Genomic DNA, 21185 nt, shown 5'->3' with positions numbered 1-21185 from the left:
CGCAACACCTAAGAATGACTCCAACACCATGCTGAAATTCTTGCCATGGCATATCATCCCCAGACCAATGGGTAGGCCGAAGTCTCTATCCGGGAAATCAAACAGATCCTTGAGAAGGTGGTTAACCCAAACTGCAAGGACTGGTGGCCAAAGCTGGATGAAGTGCTATGATCCTATCGCATAGCATTCAAGACACCACTAGGAATGTCCCCATTCAGACTAGTCTACGGCAAGGAGTGCCATTTGCCTGTGGAACTTGAACATAAAGCATATTGGGCCATAAAGAAATTGAACATGAATGCCCATCTTGCTGGAGAAAGAAGATTACTGGAACTAAACGAAATGGAAGATTTTAGAGCTCATGCTTACAAAAATGCTCGCCTATACAAAGAAAAAAACGAAACGATGGCATGATAGAAAAAAACTTCCAAGGCAATTTTATTCTGGACAACAACTTTTGCTTTACAATTCACGACTCAAACTGTTTCCAAGCAAACTAAAATCTAGATGGTCAGGACCGTTCATTGTACACTAAGTCCATAGCAATGGAGCAATAAAAATCAAGAACTCAGATGATGGATCCACCTTTAAGGTGAATGGTCAAAGATTGAAGGAATACAAAGAAGCACCAATCATGCGCGACGATATCGGTGACTCACGATATCCAAGAGTTTATCTTTCTTTCCTAAACAATTTTGGTTACCTAGGAAACCAAAAATTTGAATTCTGTACATAAATAAATTAAGTTATTTTATTATACACGTTGTTTAAATTTTTAAGATACTTTTGTTTCTTTTAGGCATATAAGGTACACGTGGCAACACATGGTTGAAGCTCATGCATGGGAGGAAGAGAAACCCTAAGCTAATTAGTTTTGGAAGTAATTAAGAAGAGGGAAAGATATATTTCCCTTCCTTTACGTCAAATCAACAAATCTTCTCATTAAGATCATATCTTTTACCCTTTCCATATTTACCGTTTTAAGCCCAAATAAACCACCAATCCCTCATTCCTCCTCATTGTTTCCTTGTTTTCTTTGTCTTCAACCTTTTCTCTTCACTCTTTTCTCCAAAATATTGCCACGATACACCCTGTAATAGAGAAAAACCATGGCCATATCCAAGAATAATACACCCACATCCTCAGGATTTGAACGTTTCCAGACCGCCGAAGTCGAAGCAAGGTTAAAAAACCTAAATAAAGGCAAATCTATTTGAAGGACGAATTTGTTTTTTCTAGTAGACGGTGACGAAGCATTTGGACCACAAGTAATGGACGTATTAAGGAAGCATAAGTGGGAGAAGTTTGCTCGGTATCTTAAGGCGGTGGCGCCGTTGATGGTTCGCGAATTTTATGCCCATTTAGGAGACCCATATCAACATAATGTCTATGTGAGAGAGAAATCTATCCGTTTCTCTCCATCAGCCCTCAACGCTATTTTAAGCTCGGTAAGGTGGAGGATCAACACACGAAATTCCTGGCCGAAGCAGATCAAAAAACATATGATGGAGTTCTTGAAGACATGTGCTTCGGATGGGCTAAGTTCGAAGGAAATGTGCCCATGTGTAAGCTAGTAGATTGCCGAGCCCTTAAGCCAGTTGTAAAGCTATAGAATCACTTATTGAAGGAAATGCACTCGATTATTTATGGGAAAGCAATCGATGTTGGGGAGATCATCTTCGACCAAATTCATGACTGTGCAAAGAGGAATAGAGGTAACCTTATTTTTCCTAACTTGATAACTGCTCTATACAAGAAGAAAAAGTCCCCCGAGGAACCGCTCGAGGACTTTATCAAGTCAAAGGAAGGGATAACCAAAAAGAAGGTTCCATAACTCATGAGCTTCGATGATAATGCTCCACATGAGGGCCTGGAGAGAGGAGCCAAATCAGTTGTCGTGGTAAGAATGGCAGCAGTGGTCACATCTATAAGGGAGATGCGCGAGAGAATTGAGCTCCTGGAACGTCATATGCAGACTTTCTTTGGCTATTTCAAGGCGAGGGATGCACAACTAAATGCTTCTTCAAAGAGCTGCTCTCAATTACTAATGAGGACCTGCCTCCCTTTCCTAATGAAATTCTGAAACACACAGCAGACGACAATACATTTCACACCTCGGTGCAAAATGTTCCCCCGAATTCTCTGTAGATGTCCCTCCACTATCCACGCATGTGTTGCCTCTACACGAAGAAGACCACGACAAGAAAGACGAATATCTAAGCTCATTCTTCTCTTCGTCTGAAAACACACAGGAAATTTCACCCGAATTTTTTGAAGATGATGATTTCATTCCAGTCCTTGATCAGCCTACAACCGAGCAAGAATCTGAACAGTTCATGGATCGCCACACTACACTAGCTCCTGGACCTGGCCAAAGTCACTCTCAAGAAACACCTGTAGATCCCACCCACATTGAGGAAAGACCATCACCAGTAAATGCCCCGAGCACGAGGCGTTGTATTAAGCGAACAACAAGTCGTGTCCTTCAGCTATCTCCCTCTTCAATTCCATCAGGAGACACTCTGAGAGCCCCCTTCTCCAAAGCAACGCAAAACACGTGTGTACAGTCAAGCCTCCCCACTACAATAAGGTAAAAATTTTCCCTTTGCATTTGTAGTTGCATTTAGATTAATGTAGTTTGTTTTTATTTTTCATGCATTGAGGACAATGTATCCCACAAGTTTGGGGGAGGTGTTGTGTCTCACACTTAGTCAATAGTAGTTGATGGTAATTGGTTGAAAATTTTTGGTTGTCATGGCATGAGTATGTTGAGACTATTGTTTGGAATGAATTGAGGATACCCGATGATGAAAGAAGAATTTTATTACCTAGGCCAAAATTATTTTACAAGATTGTCAAAGGATAAAACCAACCATAGGCTTGATTCTTTGTAAACTTATAAAACCAACCATAGGCTTGATTCTTTGTAAACTTATAAACACGATTGCATGCTTTCTCTGCTTAAGCTGCTTAGTCAATAGCTTAAGTTTAGGGGTATGACAACTCTGTAAAAAGACTCTATTTTTAGTCATTTTACTTAAGTTATTTTTTGTCTAAACATTATTGTCATAACATATTAGTTGTATTTAGTTGTATTTAGGTTATAATTGTATGTGGTGGATAAGTTTTACCCATGCAAGATTTATTTGGCTTAACTGATGCAACTGAGGAGAAAGGGATTTTGTGGGTTATGTATGCATGAATTGACTTAGGGGGAACATTTCAGTCATGAAAATATATTTCGCAAGGGCCAATAGAACTCAAAAGATAAAGACTGTGAGGAACAAATTTTTCTTGCCAAGGCAAGATTTATCTTACAAGTCTGAAGCGGATCTGACAAATTACTGATGTCACCTGCCAGTTGTACGACTGACCTTACGTGCAATCAAGCCCCCAAGATTATGACCATATCCAGCCGCCTTTCCCTCTATAGAATGGACAATTTAACACAAGTATTTATGGAATATTTAATTACGCAAAACACTAGGAAAATTCCCTTAATAAATACCTAGTCACAGCCGCCAAAAAGAAGAGGCAAGGAAGAAGAAAATTTACCTGAGGCGTGGAGTAAGCAACTGCAGTACCTTACTTTCCACCGTTCTTTAACCCGACCGTCCTTGGTGTCCTCCATAGCCAGGCTATAGCAGAGCGACGATCAGGCCTTGAGAGAGGCTGGCTGCCAGAGCCAGTGTGGTGCTGGTCAGAGCCGTCACGGCAGAACCCTCTGTTTTGGGAGTCGTTCTTCCTTTGTTCTTAATTTTTAATCTATTTTAGGGTTTGTATTAAACGATGATACTATTGGATGACACTTTAGCAACACCATGAATTGCTTTACTTAGTGTTGGTTTTTGTTTTGCCGAGACAATTATTTTATGGTTCATGAATGTTGCATTATGATTTTGCTTACGTCTATTTTGTTCATTGTTTTAATATTTGCCTATTCATTATAAGATCTTTCGAGAGATGGTATGATGCTTAGGTGAAACACTTCTAGACCTTGTAAGAGCATTCGAGAGATTGCCTTTTTTTTCTAGAAATTGATTCTTAGATTCGAGAGAATTAAGATAGATCTACGTGAACAATGGAATAGATCCGAGATGGTGATGCTGTAACCTACCTACCTTAGAGATAAGGAGAGGGTTTCAATTGAATAAAAAGGGATAGGCGCTTGAGTAGGATAGACAACGACTATAGTTCATGCTGAGGGGTATTACTACAACAACAGTCTGACAAACAAAGGGTTGTAGTTAACGCTGAGTAGTATTTCTATAGCATTAGTCTTCGAATACTCAGTAATCTTGTCGGGCAGCCTAAGCATATCATAACAAATCCTTCCAGACTTAGAATAATTTCTTTCCATAGCAAAAGACTAACCTGAGTGCTATATGAAAAGTCTGAATATGTGAGGTTATTCTGAATATATTTGAGTCAACGTTTTTCTTTGCCTTGGTAATTTTTATTTGTTATTTTTTCATATTTTCTTTACCTCGACCAAACTTTTCTATAACCATACTTCACATTATTATCTTGCTTTAACAACACTTTAACACTTGTTCATATAATCCATTGTTAATTGTTTTTCTGTTTTGACAAGAATTTAGGAACTAGCTCGTGACACCTAGTTCTTGTTGTGGTGAAACATCAAAACCCCTACCAATCCCTGAGGAGACGATAACTCACTTACCCTGTTTTACTTGATCCAACTGTGTATACTTGCACATATTTGCTTGCCTTATCATATACATTTACAATCGATCAACGATCCAAGGGTTATAAGTTTTACGATATCATAATTAGTAATATTTTTAAGATGATATCTATAGCATTTTTTAGGATGTTGAGGTTGGAGGGAGAAATAAGGTTGAACGAATTGCTTTTCAGGGGGAATTGAATTATAAATCAATCCTATTATCACTTTAGATGATATCCATGTGTTCATACATGTCATTAATTAAGAAGTGAATATATAACCTCAATAAGATAATATTGAACAACTCTCCACTTAAGGTGAGAAATTATTACGAAAGAACAAACTCAACAACATTAAAGAAAAAGTGTCATTAGGAATACCCACTATATGAGAGAATTATTATTTTAAGTTTTTCTATAAAAAAATAAGGATGACAGTAGAATGATGAAAGATGATCCAATCAACTTTCGTCATGTCATAAAGGTTATGACTCTAAAAAATGGATTAATGCCTTCAAGTAAAGTATAAGTTCTATACAAGATAATAAAGTTTGAGAACTGATAAGTGCTTTATTTGGTTATTATTTTTCTTTTAAATTGCACCTTAATCGTTGGTTTTTGTGGCTTATTTGTTCGTTTTGATTCATTTTCTGTGCAGGATACTAGATTCTGGAAATTGAACTAAAAGGACAGAATTCTATAGTTTTTTAATTTTCAGAATCAAAGTTTGATTAGTGGGCATGACTTTGGGCATGACACACATATTACGAGGCAATGACTTCAACACCTTGTAGAAGGTTCAGTCAGCGCTTCTAGAAGGACGAATGGGTCAGCTGCACATTTCTGCAATTCAGATTTGAATTAAACTCATGTTTTAATAATATATTATTTTAAATATTATATTATATTATATCTTATCTTTGTTTTTAGTATTTTAGTTTAAATAGTTTTAAGTATTTTCATTAGGATTTATTTCTTTATTTTAGGAATTATCTTTACCTTGTTTTTAGGATTTTGAAGGCTATAAATACCCTCTCAGGGTAAGGTTAAAAATACATCTCTCTACAACTGAGAATTTATTCTTCTTCTTCTTTTTAGTTTTATAAAGTTATCTCTTTTCTTTTCTTTTCAAGTTTTCACTTTTTATTTTATTTCATTTTAAGTTTTATTTTCAAATATGCTAAGTATGACTTTTGTCCTGCTTAGCTAATTTTATTTTAAGCTGAAGGCTAAAGCGATGACTCAATTCCAAACGTGAGAATTGTAAAGCACTTAAATTACTTCGGATATCTCTCTCTGTTTTCTGGGCTTATTTTCAAATCAAAAAAAATTTTAAAACCAAAAAGTCGACGTTGGTCTGGATGTTGTTGCGGTTAACGTGAGAGGAAGGATCAGCTTATTGAAGCACATTTGACTTCATGGGAACACACTTAGCAAAATTGTTTTCTACGAGGAAACTGAGATCGAAACCGATTATTATTGAAACAATGTAATCTGAGTCGACAGCTTTTCGAGCCTCAACGTTTTTAGATCTACAACATTGTTGTTGATTAGATCAATTTACAAACCGATATTAAAGATAGTACTTGGGTATTAGGTATACAAAGCATAGTCACAAGGATTTATCCTTGTAGACAAGTAACCGGCGTGAATCCTGAAGTAAAGATCTATTTCGATGATCCGAGGAAATTGACTCAAAGCTGAAAGCCTGAGGCTACTTTTTACAATAAGTCTTATTTTCAAACTCAAATGACTATTTTATTTTATTTTATTTTATTTATTTTTATTATTATTTGTCTTTATCTTATTTTCAAACAGTCTTTCAAAATCCCACTATTTATCTTATTCTTTCCTCACCTTTTATTTTTTATATTTTATATTTTTATTTACTTTTTATCTTAAATTTCATCCCTATCCAAACTCTACTATTCAAAAACAAAAAAGATAAACTAAATTAGAAACTACATAGTCTCTGTGGGATCGACCCTTACTTTCCACTTGCTATATTTTCTTTATATTTCTTTTGGGAGTAAGGAATTATTTTGACACGAAAACGACGCGTTACAAATTGGCGACGCTGTCAGGGACTAACGATAAGTACTGATTTATTTTTCTTTGTTTTTTATTTATGACCAGAAGAAACCCGAGAGAATTAGTAGATCTTGACCCGGAGATCGAAGCACGAGCATGAAGAATCCACGCACAAACGCTTCGAGAAAAAAAGAAAAAGACAAGACGAACAAGAGTAGAGTTTAGAAACGGAATCAAATCTAGAGATAGACTATGAAGCAGATACATATAACGAAGATCAAAGCCCGTTGGCAGAAGAAGAACAAACGATCCGTGAGCTAGCCGCAACTCCTGTCACTCAGACACCATTATGCATCACTTTTCCTAATGGCAGGACTCCATTTCAATTAAAGACGGGACTTATTCATCTTCTTCCTACTTTCCACGGCCTTGCCAATGAAAATCCGTACAAACACTTTTTGGAATTCCACATGGTTTGCACTAGTATGAAACCACATGGAGTTACCGAAGATCAAATTAAATTGAGAGCTTTCCCTTTCTTTTTAGCCGGCTTGGCTAAAGATTGGTTATGTTATTTACCTCCTAATTCATTTAATTCATGGGCTGACATGAGTCGAATTTTTCTTGATAGGTTTTTCCCAGCGGCTAAAGCAAGCGAGTTGTGAAGAAGTTTTCTCTCCATTAGGTTTATGGGCTCTAATTTATTGGAATATGGATGCAAAATTTTGTCATATAGACTGCTAATTATGGATTGATAAAAAAGACCACTTGAGTTATTTTGTGACAACTAAGTTGTAGTCCTTTATTCCATATATAGTAGAAACACCTTAAGTCTAAGCACATAGACCTTATATTTTTGGTTGTTAAAGAAAATTCATAGTAGTTATGTGTTTATAGAGCATATTAGTACAAACTCATAATTACATGCTTCTAAGGAATTGTCACCCAAGGTCTTTCATGAGCATACTACTCATATGGGTGTAATATCATTTAAGGATATTCAATTTTAGTAGGAGTTTGTATTTAATGCTTGTTTATTATAAACATAATTTCAGTTACTTCGGTTTAATGATATTTATTTTAAGATTATTTTATGCAGAAATAAAGTTTATTTTGGTTTATCCGCACTCTGGCTTTGGTAAAATTTGATCTCACTAATGTTTAAAGAGGACCAAATGGAAATAGACATGTGTGGTTCACATTGCATGTAATTTCCATGTTACGCTCCATGATTGATCTATATCATTTGACTGTATTTGTATACGTGACCATTGATGGGTCTAGTCATGATAGATATTGCAAAGGCTGCTTTGATCCTATATGGATATGGTCGATGGACGAGAATGTTATAGAATATCTATTGTATGATAACAAGTTTTAAGCTCATAAGGTTATACATTTATTAGGAACCATATGTTGCCCAAGTGTGAGATTATTGGATTAAAATCCATAAGTACGAGTACATATTTATAATGTATATTGTTATAATAAAATATGACATCAATTAAGTGAACAATTATGTTGTAAAGTCATAAGGTATTAGAAGTGTCATGGAAATAAAAGTGTAGATACCATTAAAGTTGTATTTATAACTTGATGAGGGACAAAGTTATAAGTACAAATAATAATTGATTCTTAAATCAGTTATATAAAGGGGTTATGGTTCCCAAGAAATAGACATTCTTGAATTTACTCTTATCCCGTCAGAGAGTTTATATTTAAGGAACTCTATCTTCTTGGAAGATCACAACCAAAGAAAGATTTAAAGATTTTAACCTAGCAATTAATTCAGGTACATTTCCGCTAACCTAGTATTTATTTTATTCTTTATGATTTAGCATGATTAGATCCTAATTATTTCCATATATAATATGATTTGGTTCTAACAAATGCATCTTCTCCCTTGAATACTTAGCACATGAATTGTTATATACTCAACAAAGGCAAAGTCCCTGTTATTACTTTAGTTCTTCACATCCTACAAGCAAAAAAAAAAATACACGACAACATTACCTCTGAATAGTCCTAGAGATCACAAGTTACCCAATAATATGCTAGAGACGAGAAAACAAATACACAAGGTCATTAAACTAACCTTCACTAATTCTAAACCAGTAACTTCAGTACCAACCTTTGACACAACCTTCCTTAGGTCTTCCTCCCCCCAGCTTCTCGAAATATTACCAACAAACAATCGATGCTTTGATTGGGAAGTAGAACACCTAACTTTTTTACCCTGAGATAGAGAGACTGAAAGGTTACTCACCAACCAAAGAAATATGATTGAGAAGACAAAACATAAGAAAAAATAACGTTGTTAAAAACAAAGAGAAAACAGAGATGGGTACACAAATAGGAAATGAAGGATTTACAGATATCACAATACCGATAACATCAAGTATAGAATTGTTTTTAGCACTCTCAATTTCACTGATAGGTCTGAAGAACTGTTGACTCAGAATAGAGCCATCTTCATCAGCGCAAGGCTCCACGGTTGAATTTGACTCCAAGAATATCTCCCACTCGTTCCTCAAATGGTTGAAATTCTTTTGTGCAAGTTTCAAGCTACCCTTTGAAATCAAGTAAACTTTACCAACTTAAATAACATTGTAGAAGCGATCAAAATTTGCGTTGAAGTTGGTCATTCGTTTTTCCTTCCATCAGAGTCAAGGAGGTCAAAGGAAAAGACCTTCCCATCTTCCCTAGCCTTGTTGTGACGAAGATCACCTTTTGCAGTCAATCGAGCTTTAATAGCCTAATGTGTTGAAAATGCATGCACCACCGAAAGTGCCAAGCAATTTGTCAATTATTTTCAAGAATTAATGCACCGAAAGGTGCATGAAAATGTTTTATTAAATGGGATAATTCAATTTAGTCATTGTACTTTAGGGTATTTACAAATTAGTCCTTATGTTTCAACTATAAATACCCTAGCTCATTTAGCTTCAAAATCATCCCAAAGCATTCTAGCTTTCTCCCAATACTAGAGAATTCAGATAGTTTCTTGAGAGTTGTTTTCTCCTTTTTATCAAGAGAGAATTATCATTGTTTTCTCCTTGGTAGATCGAGAGAAGTTGTAATTCCTATTTTCTCATAGTGAAATTCTTCTACCGTTACCCGTGGTTTTTACCCTATATTATTTAGGGATTTTCCACGTAAATTTTGTGTCTCTTTTATCTTTATTTTTATTTTCTCAAATTATTAGTTGCGATTTTGATCTATCCGATAGCCGTCTTCCGCAACAATTGGTATCCGAGCCAGATTAGAGAGTGTAATATCTGCTTATTGTCTTTGTGGTTGCTACCAAAAGGTGGATCCTCCAACATAAGAAAGTAAGAAGGTATTACCCATTCTTTGAAGGTTCCAGAGAACTATTCATGATAGTGAAATAGTGGGAGCTATCCGTAATAGAAGCTATGGTAACAAAATTTGATATTGAAAAATTCAATAGGAGAAATTTCTCACTATGGAAATTAAAGATGAAGGCAATCCTGAGGAAAGACAGGTGTTTAGCGGCTATCAATGAAAGACCGATGGATTTCGTAGATGACAACAGATGGAACGAGATGGACGGAAATGCTATGGAAAACTTTCATCTAGCATTAGCAGATAAAGTATTATTAAGCATCGAGGAGAAGAAAATAGCTAAGGAGATATGGGATCATCTCACCAAATTGTACGAGGCCACATCGTTGCACAATAAAATTTTCCTTAAGAGGAAATTGTACACTCTCCGTATGCCATAATATATTTCAGTGACGGAGCACTTAAATACACTAAACACCTTATTTTCTCAGCTTACATCCTTAAGCTGTAAAATAGAAGAACAAGAACATGCTGAACTTCTACTTCAAAGTCTACCGGATTCGTATGATCAACTCATCATCAACTTGACAAATAGTAATGTCATCAGTCTAGTCTTCGATGACGTTGTAGCTGCTATTTTACAAGAAGAAAATCGGCGCAAGAACAAGGAATACAGAAAAGTAAATCTGCAACAAGTAGAAGCATAGACAATGACGAGAGGGAGATCAACAGAACGTGGCCAAAGCAGTAGTCACAAACATGGTAGATCAAAGTCCAGAAGAAAAAAGAATTTAAAGTTCTACCACTGTGGAAAGAATGATCACTTGAAGAAGGATTGTTGGAGTCTCAATAAAAACTCCAATCCACAAGGCAATACCGCAAACACTTCAGATGATGGAGATGCTCTATGCTATGAAGCGTCAACCACCGTGGAAGGTAGAAAAAGATTTTCAGATATATGGCTCATTGATTTAGAAGTAACATATCACATGACCTCAAGAAGAGAAAGGTTCCATCATTATGAACATGTCTCAGGAGGATCTGTGTATAATTGCAATGATCATGCCTTAGATATTGTTGGCGTGGGAACCATCAAATAGAAGATGTATGATGGAACAATTAAAGTTGTTCGAGATGTATGGCACGTGAAAGGCCTGAAGAAAAATTTATTATCCTACGGATTGTTGGATAATAATGCTAGCAAGATTGAAACACGAAAATGAATCATGAAGGTGTTCCGTGGAGAGCTTGTGGTGCTGAAAGGCGAAAAGATAGCTGCAAACTTGTACATGCTGAAGGGAGAGACTTTGCTAGAAGCAGAAATCTCTATTGCCTCATGTAGTTCAGATTCTGCAATGCTATGGCATCAGAAACGTGGACACATGTCAGAACAAGGAATGAAAGTCCTTGTGGAGCAAAAGCTACTTCCAAGCTTAACAAAGGTATCACTTACTTTGTGTGAGCATTGCATAACAAGTAAGCAACATCGGTTGAAATTCAACACATCAAATTCTAGAGGCAAAAGTGTTCTAGAATTTGTTCATTCTGACGTATGGCAAGCACCAGTTACATCCCTAGGCGGAGCAAAATATTTTGTCTCATTTATTGATGACTACTCCAGGAGATGTTGGGTGTACCCTATTAAGAAGAAGTCAGATGTGTTTTCCACTTTCAAAATCTTCAAAGCACGGGTGAAACTTGATTCTGGAAATAAGATCAAGTGTTTCAGAACAGATAATGGAGGAGAATACACAAGCGAAGAATTTGATTACTTTTGCAGGAAATGAAGGACTTGGGATCATCAAACAAGATTCTTGGGATGCAAATTCACCGAGACAGAAGTAATAGGAAGATTTGGCTTTCACAAAAGAATTACTTAAAGAAGATCTTGTCAAGATTCAACATGCAAGATTGTAAGCCAATTTCTACCCCTTTTCCTATTAACTTCAAATTATCCTCCAGTACGAGTCCTAGCAGTGAAGAAGAGAGGATAGAGATGTCTCGAGTACCGTATGCATCAGCAGTGGGAAGTTTAATGTTCGCTATGATATACACAAGACCAGACATTTCACAAGCAATGGGAGTGGTTAGTCGGTACATGGCAAATCCAGGCAAAGAGCATTGGAATACAGTAAAGAGGATCCTGAGATACATCAAAGGGACCTCAAATATTGCATTATGTTACGGAGGATCAAATTTACTTATCAATGGGTATGTTGATTCTGACTATGCAGGGGATTTGGATAAAAGCAAATCTACTACAGGATATGTGTTTAAAATTGCTGGTGGAGCTGTAAGCTGGGTTTCAAAATTGCAGTCAGTTGTGGCTACATCCACAACAGAGACAGAATATGTAGCAGCTACACAAGCCAATAAAGAAGCAATTTGGTTGAAGATGCTATTGGAAGAGCTTGCGCACAATCAAGAGTATGTCTCTATGTTCTGTGACAGTCAAAGCGCCTTGCATCTAGCAAGGAATCCAGTATTTCATTCAAGGACAAAGCACAAACGAGTTCAGTATAATTTTATTCGTGAAAAGGTGGAAGAAGGGACAGTAGATATGCAGAAGATCCATACTAAAGACAACATAACAGATTTCATGACGAAGACGATCAATGCTGATAAATTTACCTGGTGTCGATCCTCTTGTGGCCTGTCAGAGACGTAACCAACATGATGGTACAGGGTAGAAAGAATGGTGTGAAGATATGATTGTTCCAATCAAATCTGTAAGTGGGAGATTGTTGAAAATGCATGCACCACCGAAAGTGCCAAGCAAGTTGGCAATTATTTTCAAGAATTAATGCACCGAAAGGTGCATGGAATTTTTTTATTAATTGGGATAATTCAATTTAGTCATTGTACTTTAGGGTATTTACAAATTAGTCCTTATGTTTCAACTATAAATACCCTAGCTCATTTAGCTTCAAAATCATCCCAAAGCATTCTAGCTTTCTCCCAATACTAGAGAATTCAGAGAGTTTCTTGAGAGTTGTTTTCTCCTTTTTATCAAGAGAGAATTATCATTGTTTTCTCCTTGGTAGATCGAGAGAAGTTGTAATTCCTATTTTCTCATAGTGAAATTCTTCCACCGTTGCCCGTGGTTTTTACCCTATATTATTTAGGGGTTTTCCATGTAAATTTTGTGTCTCTTTTATCTTCATTTTTATTTTCTCAAATTATTAGTTACAATTTTGCTCTATCCGATAGCCGTATTCTGCAACACAATGTCCCTGATAAGGATTCAAAGCAGGAATGGGAATAATGTGTGTTGGTGCCTCATTCATCATTATTGTGCCTTGTGTTTTGTAATTTGGGGGCGGCTGATATGCAGGTTGAATAGTGAACCAGAAACTCTGGTCATTACCAGAAGGGACTTGAGCGCTATATTTATTATTGGTGGACCTCACAGAAGGCTCCAAGTTGTTATTAGGCAATGACTTGTTAGTTTCCGGTTCAGAACCTGTAATAACTTTTGGATTCCTGATAATTTCATACTCTTGAATTATAGTCTCCAAATTGAGCACAATAATAATCCTACACAAAGAGAAAAAATTGATACATCCAACACTTCTTAAATGAACATTTTTCTAACTCCAAATCAAAGAGCCGAGGCTCGAGAACAAAGCAACAAACTTCTGTTAATGTATAGTCATTGCTCACTAGGGGTCAGCGTTTGATCGAGTCGATTCGAGTCAAAACAATTTGAGTTATTCGAGTTGACCAATCCTATTTTACAACTCGAAGTTGACTTGAAATTTTTTCAAGTTTCTATTTAAATTTATTTATAAATATTTATAATACTATAATATTATTTTATTCCAATTTAAGTGACTTTCTATAACCATATATACAATACAAATATATTTCATCTTTTTCATATGTGATATACATATATCATACAAAGTTGAAGGACTCCACTTCAAACTTGAAAATAAATCCACTTATTACTAAAAATTTTGAGTTATTCGAGTTGTATTTTACTACTTGATTTGAACTTGAAATTTTTTAGAGTTGAGTCGAGTTTATGAAATTGCAACTCGAAGTAAATTTGAGTCAATTTTTTTTGAGTCGAATCGAGTTAAAAAAATAAGATGAGAGAACTACACGTCTGAGGTTGAATGCAATCTTCTCACAGCTTTCCGATCCGGTGGTTGTTTGTTAACATTTAGCCTTGTTCTGTACTGTAGTACAAGAATAAGCTGCTCTAGAAAAAGGAATAAGCACTCCTTGAAAGGAGAGGAAGCAGGCTAACCAAACCTCTCTGTAGGCATTAAAAGAATAGGAGTAGCTAGATCAGAGTAGTAAGGAAATGAAATCAGATATGGTGTAGAAGGCATTAGGCTGAAGACATGACTTAACACATGAGCGATGGGCGAAGAAAAGGATAACTTTAGTAGAAAGGACAACTGCTCTTTTTAGTCTCAATCTAGTCGAAACTCTATGACAATTTTTCAAAAATTGTTTAATCGCTAGTTTGACCAAATTTCATACTGAAACACCAATTCATTGATATTAAAAGCGCCTTTTGTCAAACAGTTAGCATGTACCTAAAGGACACCTCTTCCCACACCCACGGTTGGCAGAATCAAGGCTCTGATACCATGTTTGTAACATCTCTTTTGGAGTAGCCTCTTTGTGTCTCCCAACCAATTCAAAACATCAACTAATAAGACAGTCAAATCAACTGAGTAGAAACCCAATAGACCTTTGTTGGCAGTTTGCCACCAAATTTAATAGATCAAATATCCAATGCAAGATCTGCAGCAACAAGTACTCAGGAGAGAAAAATTTCACTCGACCCAACTTTGAATTCAATTCATTTTTTTCCGCACCAAAAATTCAAAGACAATTTTTTGGACTGATCCGGAAAAAAATAGATTCTTAGAATTCTTCATTGATACGACATGCTCTTTTTTCCATCCACCCCTTTTAAGTTCAGTCGTGGTCTTACAAACTCTACCGATAATTATGAACGAATCCTTTTCTTCATACAAATGTATAAAAGATGCTAGTCGCACTTAAAAGCTGAGTACTCTACCGTTGAGTTAGCAACCCCCAAAAAATAGAAAGAATATGTAGATACAATTGGAATAAAAAAATAAAAAATTGAATTGTTCAAGGCAATCAAAACACGATTTTTTTGCTAATGTCCTCGTTGAGAGTCGCTCTGTGAAAGGTCCAGTAATCTCTGACTTGGTCTTCGAATCATAAGTTTTAGCTCGTTCCCAACTCACCTCGCACTCAGGTTAGCCCTTCTACTTGACTAAGTAGTATTTCACTCGTGTAGTGGGTGTATGGGCTAGATCAATATACTAAAACAAATTTGTCAATTTATGACAAAATTTCTATATGACGTTACATATATCGTCACAAAACATACTATAATGTGACGTTTTCTTATTTTCGTCATATTTATTGATTAATGATATATCTTTTGTGACAATTTTAAAAATGATCATTGATTTTTGTCACTATATGTTTGGCGCCAAAATCTTTTCACCAATTGTTTTGGTGGGAAACCTTTTAATGACATTTAGATAAAATAATGACGTAAAATCATATCCAATGAAAAGCAGGTATTAGTGACGATTTATTATAATGACGATTCAATTTGAATTAGTGGTGTTGCACATTAGTCACTAAAGTTTTATTCGTGACAATTTAATTTGTTTTATTTTATAAGACACTAAAAGTGACATTTTATTATTGTCACAAAAAATAGTTTTAGCACGATGAAATCAATTATTTGTCACTTGTTTTTATCTCTCTTTTTTATATGACGATTTTAAAAGACGCCATGAAATTATGTCACTTAATGTTAAAAAATAAGATAATCTAACAACCTTATTAAATAATGCAATTTATATATTTTTTTGTGTTTTTTATTTTATTGACGTTATTCTATATTAGATTATCTCATATTCAATGTTTTTTTTAGAGTAAAACGTAAAATAATAAATCGTAAAAAAGAAATGACCAGATGATTTTTTATATATTATTATACTTCAATGATTTCCATGATGTTACATCAAAGTGTTTAGGAAAAAATAGATATTTATACTTGATCAGAGAAATACCCATAAAGTTTTAATATATTTAGATACATACAACATCAATAATTTTAAAATATAAAATATTACTCTTTTATATAAAAAAAACTAATATTATAAAACATTGAGTTGGTTTCGATCACAATAAGAAAATGGTATTGTGAGAGAGGTGACTTACTTGATGAAATAGGAATTAGGGATTGTTAAATTTGAAGTTAGTTTGCTTATTCTATTTGGAGAAGCTTTACATGTAAACCCATTATTTTTTTAAGTTTAGGAATTGCAACTTTTTTTAATAATAAAAAAATTCTTTAATATGCAATCCCAAAAAATTCTTTAAAATATATTAAAAATTATTTAATATATATTAAAAGACATTTTTTAAAAAAAATACATATAAAAAATATATTTATCTAAATTATTTTTCATAATTATTTATATCGAATATTCCTTATTTTTAATAACTATTTTAAATTATTTTTAATTTATCTAAATTTTCTATATTTTTCTAATTTTTAATAATTATGTTTAGATATATTGGAGGTAATTTTTCAACTTCCCTCCAAATAAAATTTAACTTCCCTCTAATAAAATTGAATATTCCTTATTCATAGTAGTATTTTTTTCTTATTCATAATGAATCATTATTGCTTTCCTTATTCATTGATTTTCATTTTATGAAGCATATGTGTATTTGATTTCCTTTAGGATTAAGAATACTATCATAAACTAGTAGGTGAAATAAGAAAATTCTTTTCTATATTCTATATTGAGATAATTTTGCTTTATAGTTTTATTATTTTTATAATTATTTTTTGTTTCTGGGCGTCATCCCATTTAGACGGAGCCGGCTTAGAGAACGGACCAAGGGGAACCCTTTGCGGCACCCGTTCGGTATTCTGAAACTCACAGATTGATGAGGACATATTCATATTGTCATGTCCACTATCATAATCTAAACCAGGATGATCCCCGATGAACTGGTTCCGCGTCGTGCCTAAAGAATGATCCTTTTATCTTCTGTGGCTACCATTCTGCAAAGCAGCCATGGAATCTGCTGTTGTGGAAGTGGAACATGCAGGAAGAACAGTCACCACGTCTACATCTTTGCAACTATCAGAGCCACTTTTCCCTGAATCATCATCAAGGTAATTTGCAGGTAGTACAAATGTTTCTCCAACTTTAATTTGCAGTTAATTGTTTGTTTTCTTTTAAATTTATTTTCTTTGCTGTTAAATATGGTTTTTTTATATTGTTGAATTTGTATGGTTTATGGTTAGTTTTATTATTTGATTTCTGATTTTTTGTTAAACATTGCTGTTTTTTACAAAATAATTTTAGTTTTTTCTTTTAAATTTTACTAAATGCTGCTGCTTTTATTATTCGATATTGTGCAATCTGATTGGAAAGCTCATTCAAAAACTTGTGCATGTCTTGTTTCCTTTTCACATTGATAATTCTTCATTTAATAAATAAATGTTGACTCAAACTCTGCAATGTTTCTATGCTTCCTTTAGGTGCATGTGTTTGTGAATTTTGAATTTATATCATTCTTTTTGTTTATGTTAATTTATTTACAGTTCCAGTTAAACTGGTTGAAAATATTGTTATTAGAATCATTTCATTGTAAGTTTGCAAAATTCTGCAATTTAGCATAATTATCAATGTAGTTGGATTGCAAATGAATCATTCTCTCAGTGTAACCGTACTGTTGTGTTTATGAATTAAGTTATAGAATGCTCTGTTAGTGGAGAGCAGTTGTGCTATAATAATTGATGATTTTGGTTGTGGTTTAATGCGCTTTTGCAGTTCCCTCTAATATCTAAGAGCAATTGATTGCAAAAGATGGGGAAAGCATTTATAATAGTTTTTTTATATGTTTTAGGATGGCACCAGGCAAAGTATCTTGTAAAAGGATTCAAACACAAGAAAATGAAACTCAAAAAGTCTCCAGTAAACTAAATCGAACCCAAGAATCTGAATCTCAACAAGTTACCGATGCTCCAAATCAAACACATGAAGAAATTGATCCATATATAACAATTGAAAATTCAGGTAAACACTACTTCCAATATTTATATAAATGAATAGCAAATGAGGATTGAGTAGTAACAATGACATAGTTAAAAATATAAAAACTGAGAATATGTATATATACATATTATTTTCTTTGTAGCAAAGTCAACGTTGAATAATTTATTTATTTTTTATTATTCCAAAGTTAATATTTTTATTCTATAGATTCAGTCAATTTATCACATAAAAATGTACGAGGACCAAGTCGAGGTAAGGATTGTAGTAACTAATGTTGATTATTTTAATTTGTAGCTTCGAATGATACCACGAACTCAACATCAACAGAATCACAACCGACTCAAGGTTTGGATTTAGATTGCTATAACAAAATATTCTTCAAGTCATATTATTTTTATTTTCTGTAAACATTTAAACATTTTTATATTTATAGAAATGAAATTATTATGTATTTAGTGAAATATTTGTTTAAATCTTATTATTTTGCAATAAGTGAACTATTTTATTTTTTATTTAGATTTGTATAAATAAAATAATTGTAATATATATTGTCATTAAAAATGTCATAGAATATAAATTATTTGTGTTTTGCTACAATATCTCTTTCGTCACATATAAGTTGATTTGAATGCATTATTTGTGACAATCTAAATTATCAATAACGAAATGTTATTTAATTTAGTGACGTAACCAACTGTCATATAATATAAATTATAAAGTGATGTTATGCATAAACGTCATTCATAATATTATTAGGTAACATTTATATCATGTCACTAAAAATGTGACAATATCTCTTTCGTCACATATAGGTTGATTTTACTGTATTATTTGTGACGATATAAATCATCAATAACAAAATTTTACATAATTTAGTGACATAATTAGTTGTCATTGAATATTAATTATATAGTGACGTTATATATAAATGTCATCCATGCTACTATTAGGTGACGATATACTACGTTACTAACAATGTGACAATTTTCTTTTCATCACGTATACAATGAAATTATTGTGTTATTGGTGACGATATGATTTATTATTGACGAAAATGTACATCATTTGGTGACAAAAGTAATTATCACTGAATGCAAATTAAATTGTGACATTATCCATTAGCGTCACTATATATTTAACAATACATGACAATAACACATACATCGTCACTTTTGACATTTAGTGACACACCTAGGGTGACGATCGTCGTGACATTGACTTTTACATCACAAAATACATCTAATGACATAAATTGAAGTTTTAGTGACAGTAACTTAGATGCCACTAATAAGAAAAGTTGTTGTAGTATATGATATACTCAACCTTCTTCTTTAGTAGTTTCATCTACAACATCTAGTGGTGCCCTCGCGGGCACGTTCCTCTCTAGGTTGGTTTGGTCTAATCGAAGTCAACTGACTCACATGGAATACGGGGTGAGTTTTCATCGAGCTGATCGCTTGAGTCTATAGGTTACCTCTCATATTCGCTTCTCTACAAACAAGGTCTGCCAATATCCTCGCCAAGAAATTAAGAACATAAATCCGGTAGCCCAAACAAGATGTCTAAATAAGAACATCCACGCCTAGACTGATAAACTATTCATACCAAATGAGTTATACCCATTGATAAGTTGTGAAGAGTTTAACCATAGATAATCTCTTAACCATCCCATCAAATAAGTGGAAGATTCATTAAAATGTGAGACATTACCCTGCCATAATGTGATGTGTTTCCAAAGCCAATAAAAAGTAACACATCCAATGGTATTTAACATCCAGAAAACCGCCAAATAAAATGTGTCCCACGCCGAAATATCACAAGTACCACCTCGACTCAGACCATCGTAAGAAAAATTATAACCGAAATCCTTTTTATCCGGCATTAACTTTACTAAGATCAATGTAGTTGTATGTAAACCTAGAACAATAGCATGATGAACCAAGAAGTCTCCAGGACCTATTGTTAGGAATAATGTCTATTTTATTTAAGCTTTTCCAATCTTGTATTCAATAGCTATTGAATAATTTTCTCTTCCTAGGTGAATGAACGAAATATGGAATTCAAAATAAGATAAGCGTGAGCAGCATATAGTCTTGCTACTGGCCGGGGATACTAACAGGATGCCCTGAGAACGCAGGGAAGTCTACCTTGACTTTGGAAGTGCTGCTAGTCGAAATCTTTTTTGTCCTCAATTCTTCGCGCTTAGCCTCATTGGTGAATTGTTCATCACTTTGAACTGAAGACTTCACAGTTACAAAATAGTATGGAGGTCCTTTGCTTTGTGGTCTACTAAGACTTTCTTATTCATTCATCACTAACAGGAATTGCTACTTTTGAGCCTTCTGGAAGTAAAGTAAACCAAGGGGAAAAATGTTATCTGGTTCTCTATTCTGACATCAACCAAGCCTTTTAGACGAAGTTCATTTAGGACCATCATTCCTTCAGGTAAGAGGGTTGAGTCAGGGACTAATAGGAATGACATCCACTATAAGATACCGGGAATGAGGGAGTGCTTCGTTTAAAGGCTACGTCAGCCACCTCAAAGCATTGGGGGTCCCAGTCGATGAGGGAAGTCATCCTCAAGCCCTCTTTCCATTTTTTCGTAGGTAGCAGCGTCGACAGAAGATATTTGAGGTATAGAAAGGGGGATAGCAAAAGCAGCGATTAGGGATCATCTTCTCATTCATAAAAAACTGGACTCCCCTACGTTAACTGCATTGTGGGAAAGACAGACTGTCTTCCGGTCGAGGCATACTATCTAAGCGACTCTCCTAGTGGGTTACTTCTTTTGAACAGATCCACACGCTCTATCTTATATATGTCACCTGCTTCACTTGAAAAACCCATATGAAATCATGCAAACTATGTCGGGTTCATAACCTAGGGCAGAAAGCGAAAGGCTAAGGGAAGGTATGGGACTAATGGTTAAGGGTATTGCCCCTAGTCATAGCATGGTCGAACAGCTGGGTTTCAAAAAGGTATGTATGGTAGTACTGACTAGATGTATTGTAGCTAAGGCATCCTAATAGACCGATAGACTTGAACCTTGTTCCTACATGACCCGATCAAAGG

At 34.5% G+C, this 21185-nt stretch overlaps 1 protein-coding gene and 1 pseudogene across 1 annotated transcript; both read right to left on the bottom strand.

Moving 5' to 3' along the window:
• Positions 1-8683: 8683 nt before the first annotated feature.
• On the bottom strand, positions 8684-19594 carry LOC120166293 (replication protein A 70 kDa DNA-binding subunit A-like). Its single transcript, XM_039175584.1, has 8 exons — positions 19588-19594; positions 17110-17211; positions 14134-14233; positions 13251-13563; positions 9410-9475; positions 9069-9290; positions 8816-8956; positions 8684-8698 (listed from the first exon to the last, which is right to left on the bottom strand). The coding sequence occupies exons 1-8, from the start codon at positions 19592-19594 to the stop codon at positions 8684-8686; spliced, it is 966 nt and encodes a 321-aa protein (XP_039031515.1).
• Positions 19591-20547, bottom strand: LOC120166292 (annotated as a pseudogene).
• Between the last annotated feature and the right edge of the window lie 638 nt (positions 20548-21185).

Source organism: Hibiscus syriacus, unplaced genomic scaffold (assembly GCF_006381635.1).
Source record: "Hibiscus syriacus cultivar Baekdansim isolate YM2019G1 unplaced genomic scaffold, ASM638163v2 tig00111634_pilon, whole genome shotgun sequence".
Classification (NCBI taxonomy): Eukaryota; Viridiplantae; Streptophyta; class Magnoliopsida; order Malvales; family Malvaceae; genus Hibiscus; species Hibiscus syriacus.
The sequence above is the reverse complement of the archived record's forward strand: the minus strand, read 5'-3'. Positions and strand labels throughout refer to the sequence as shown.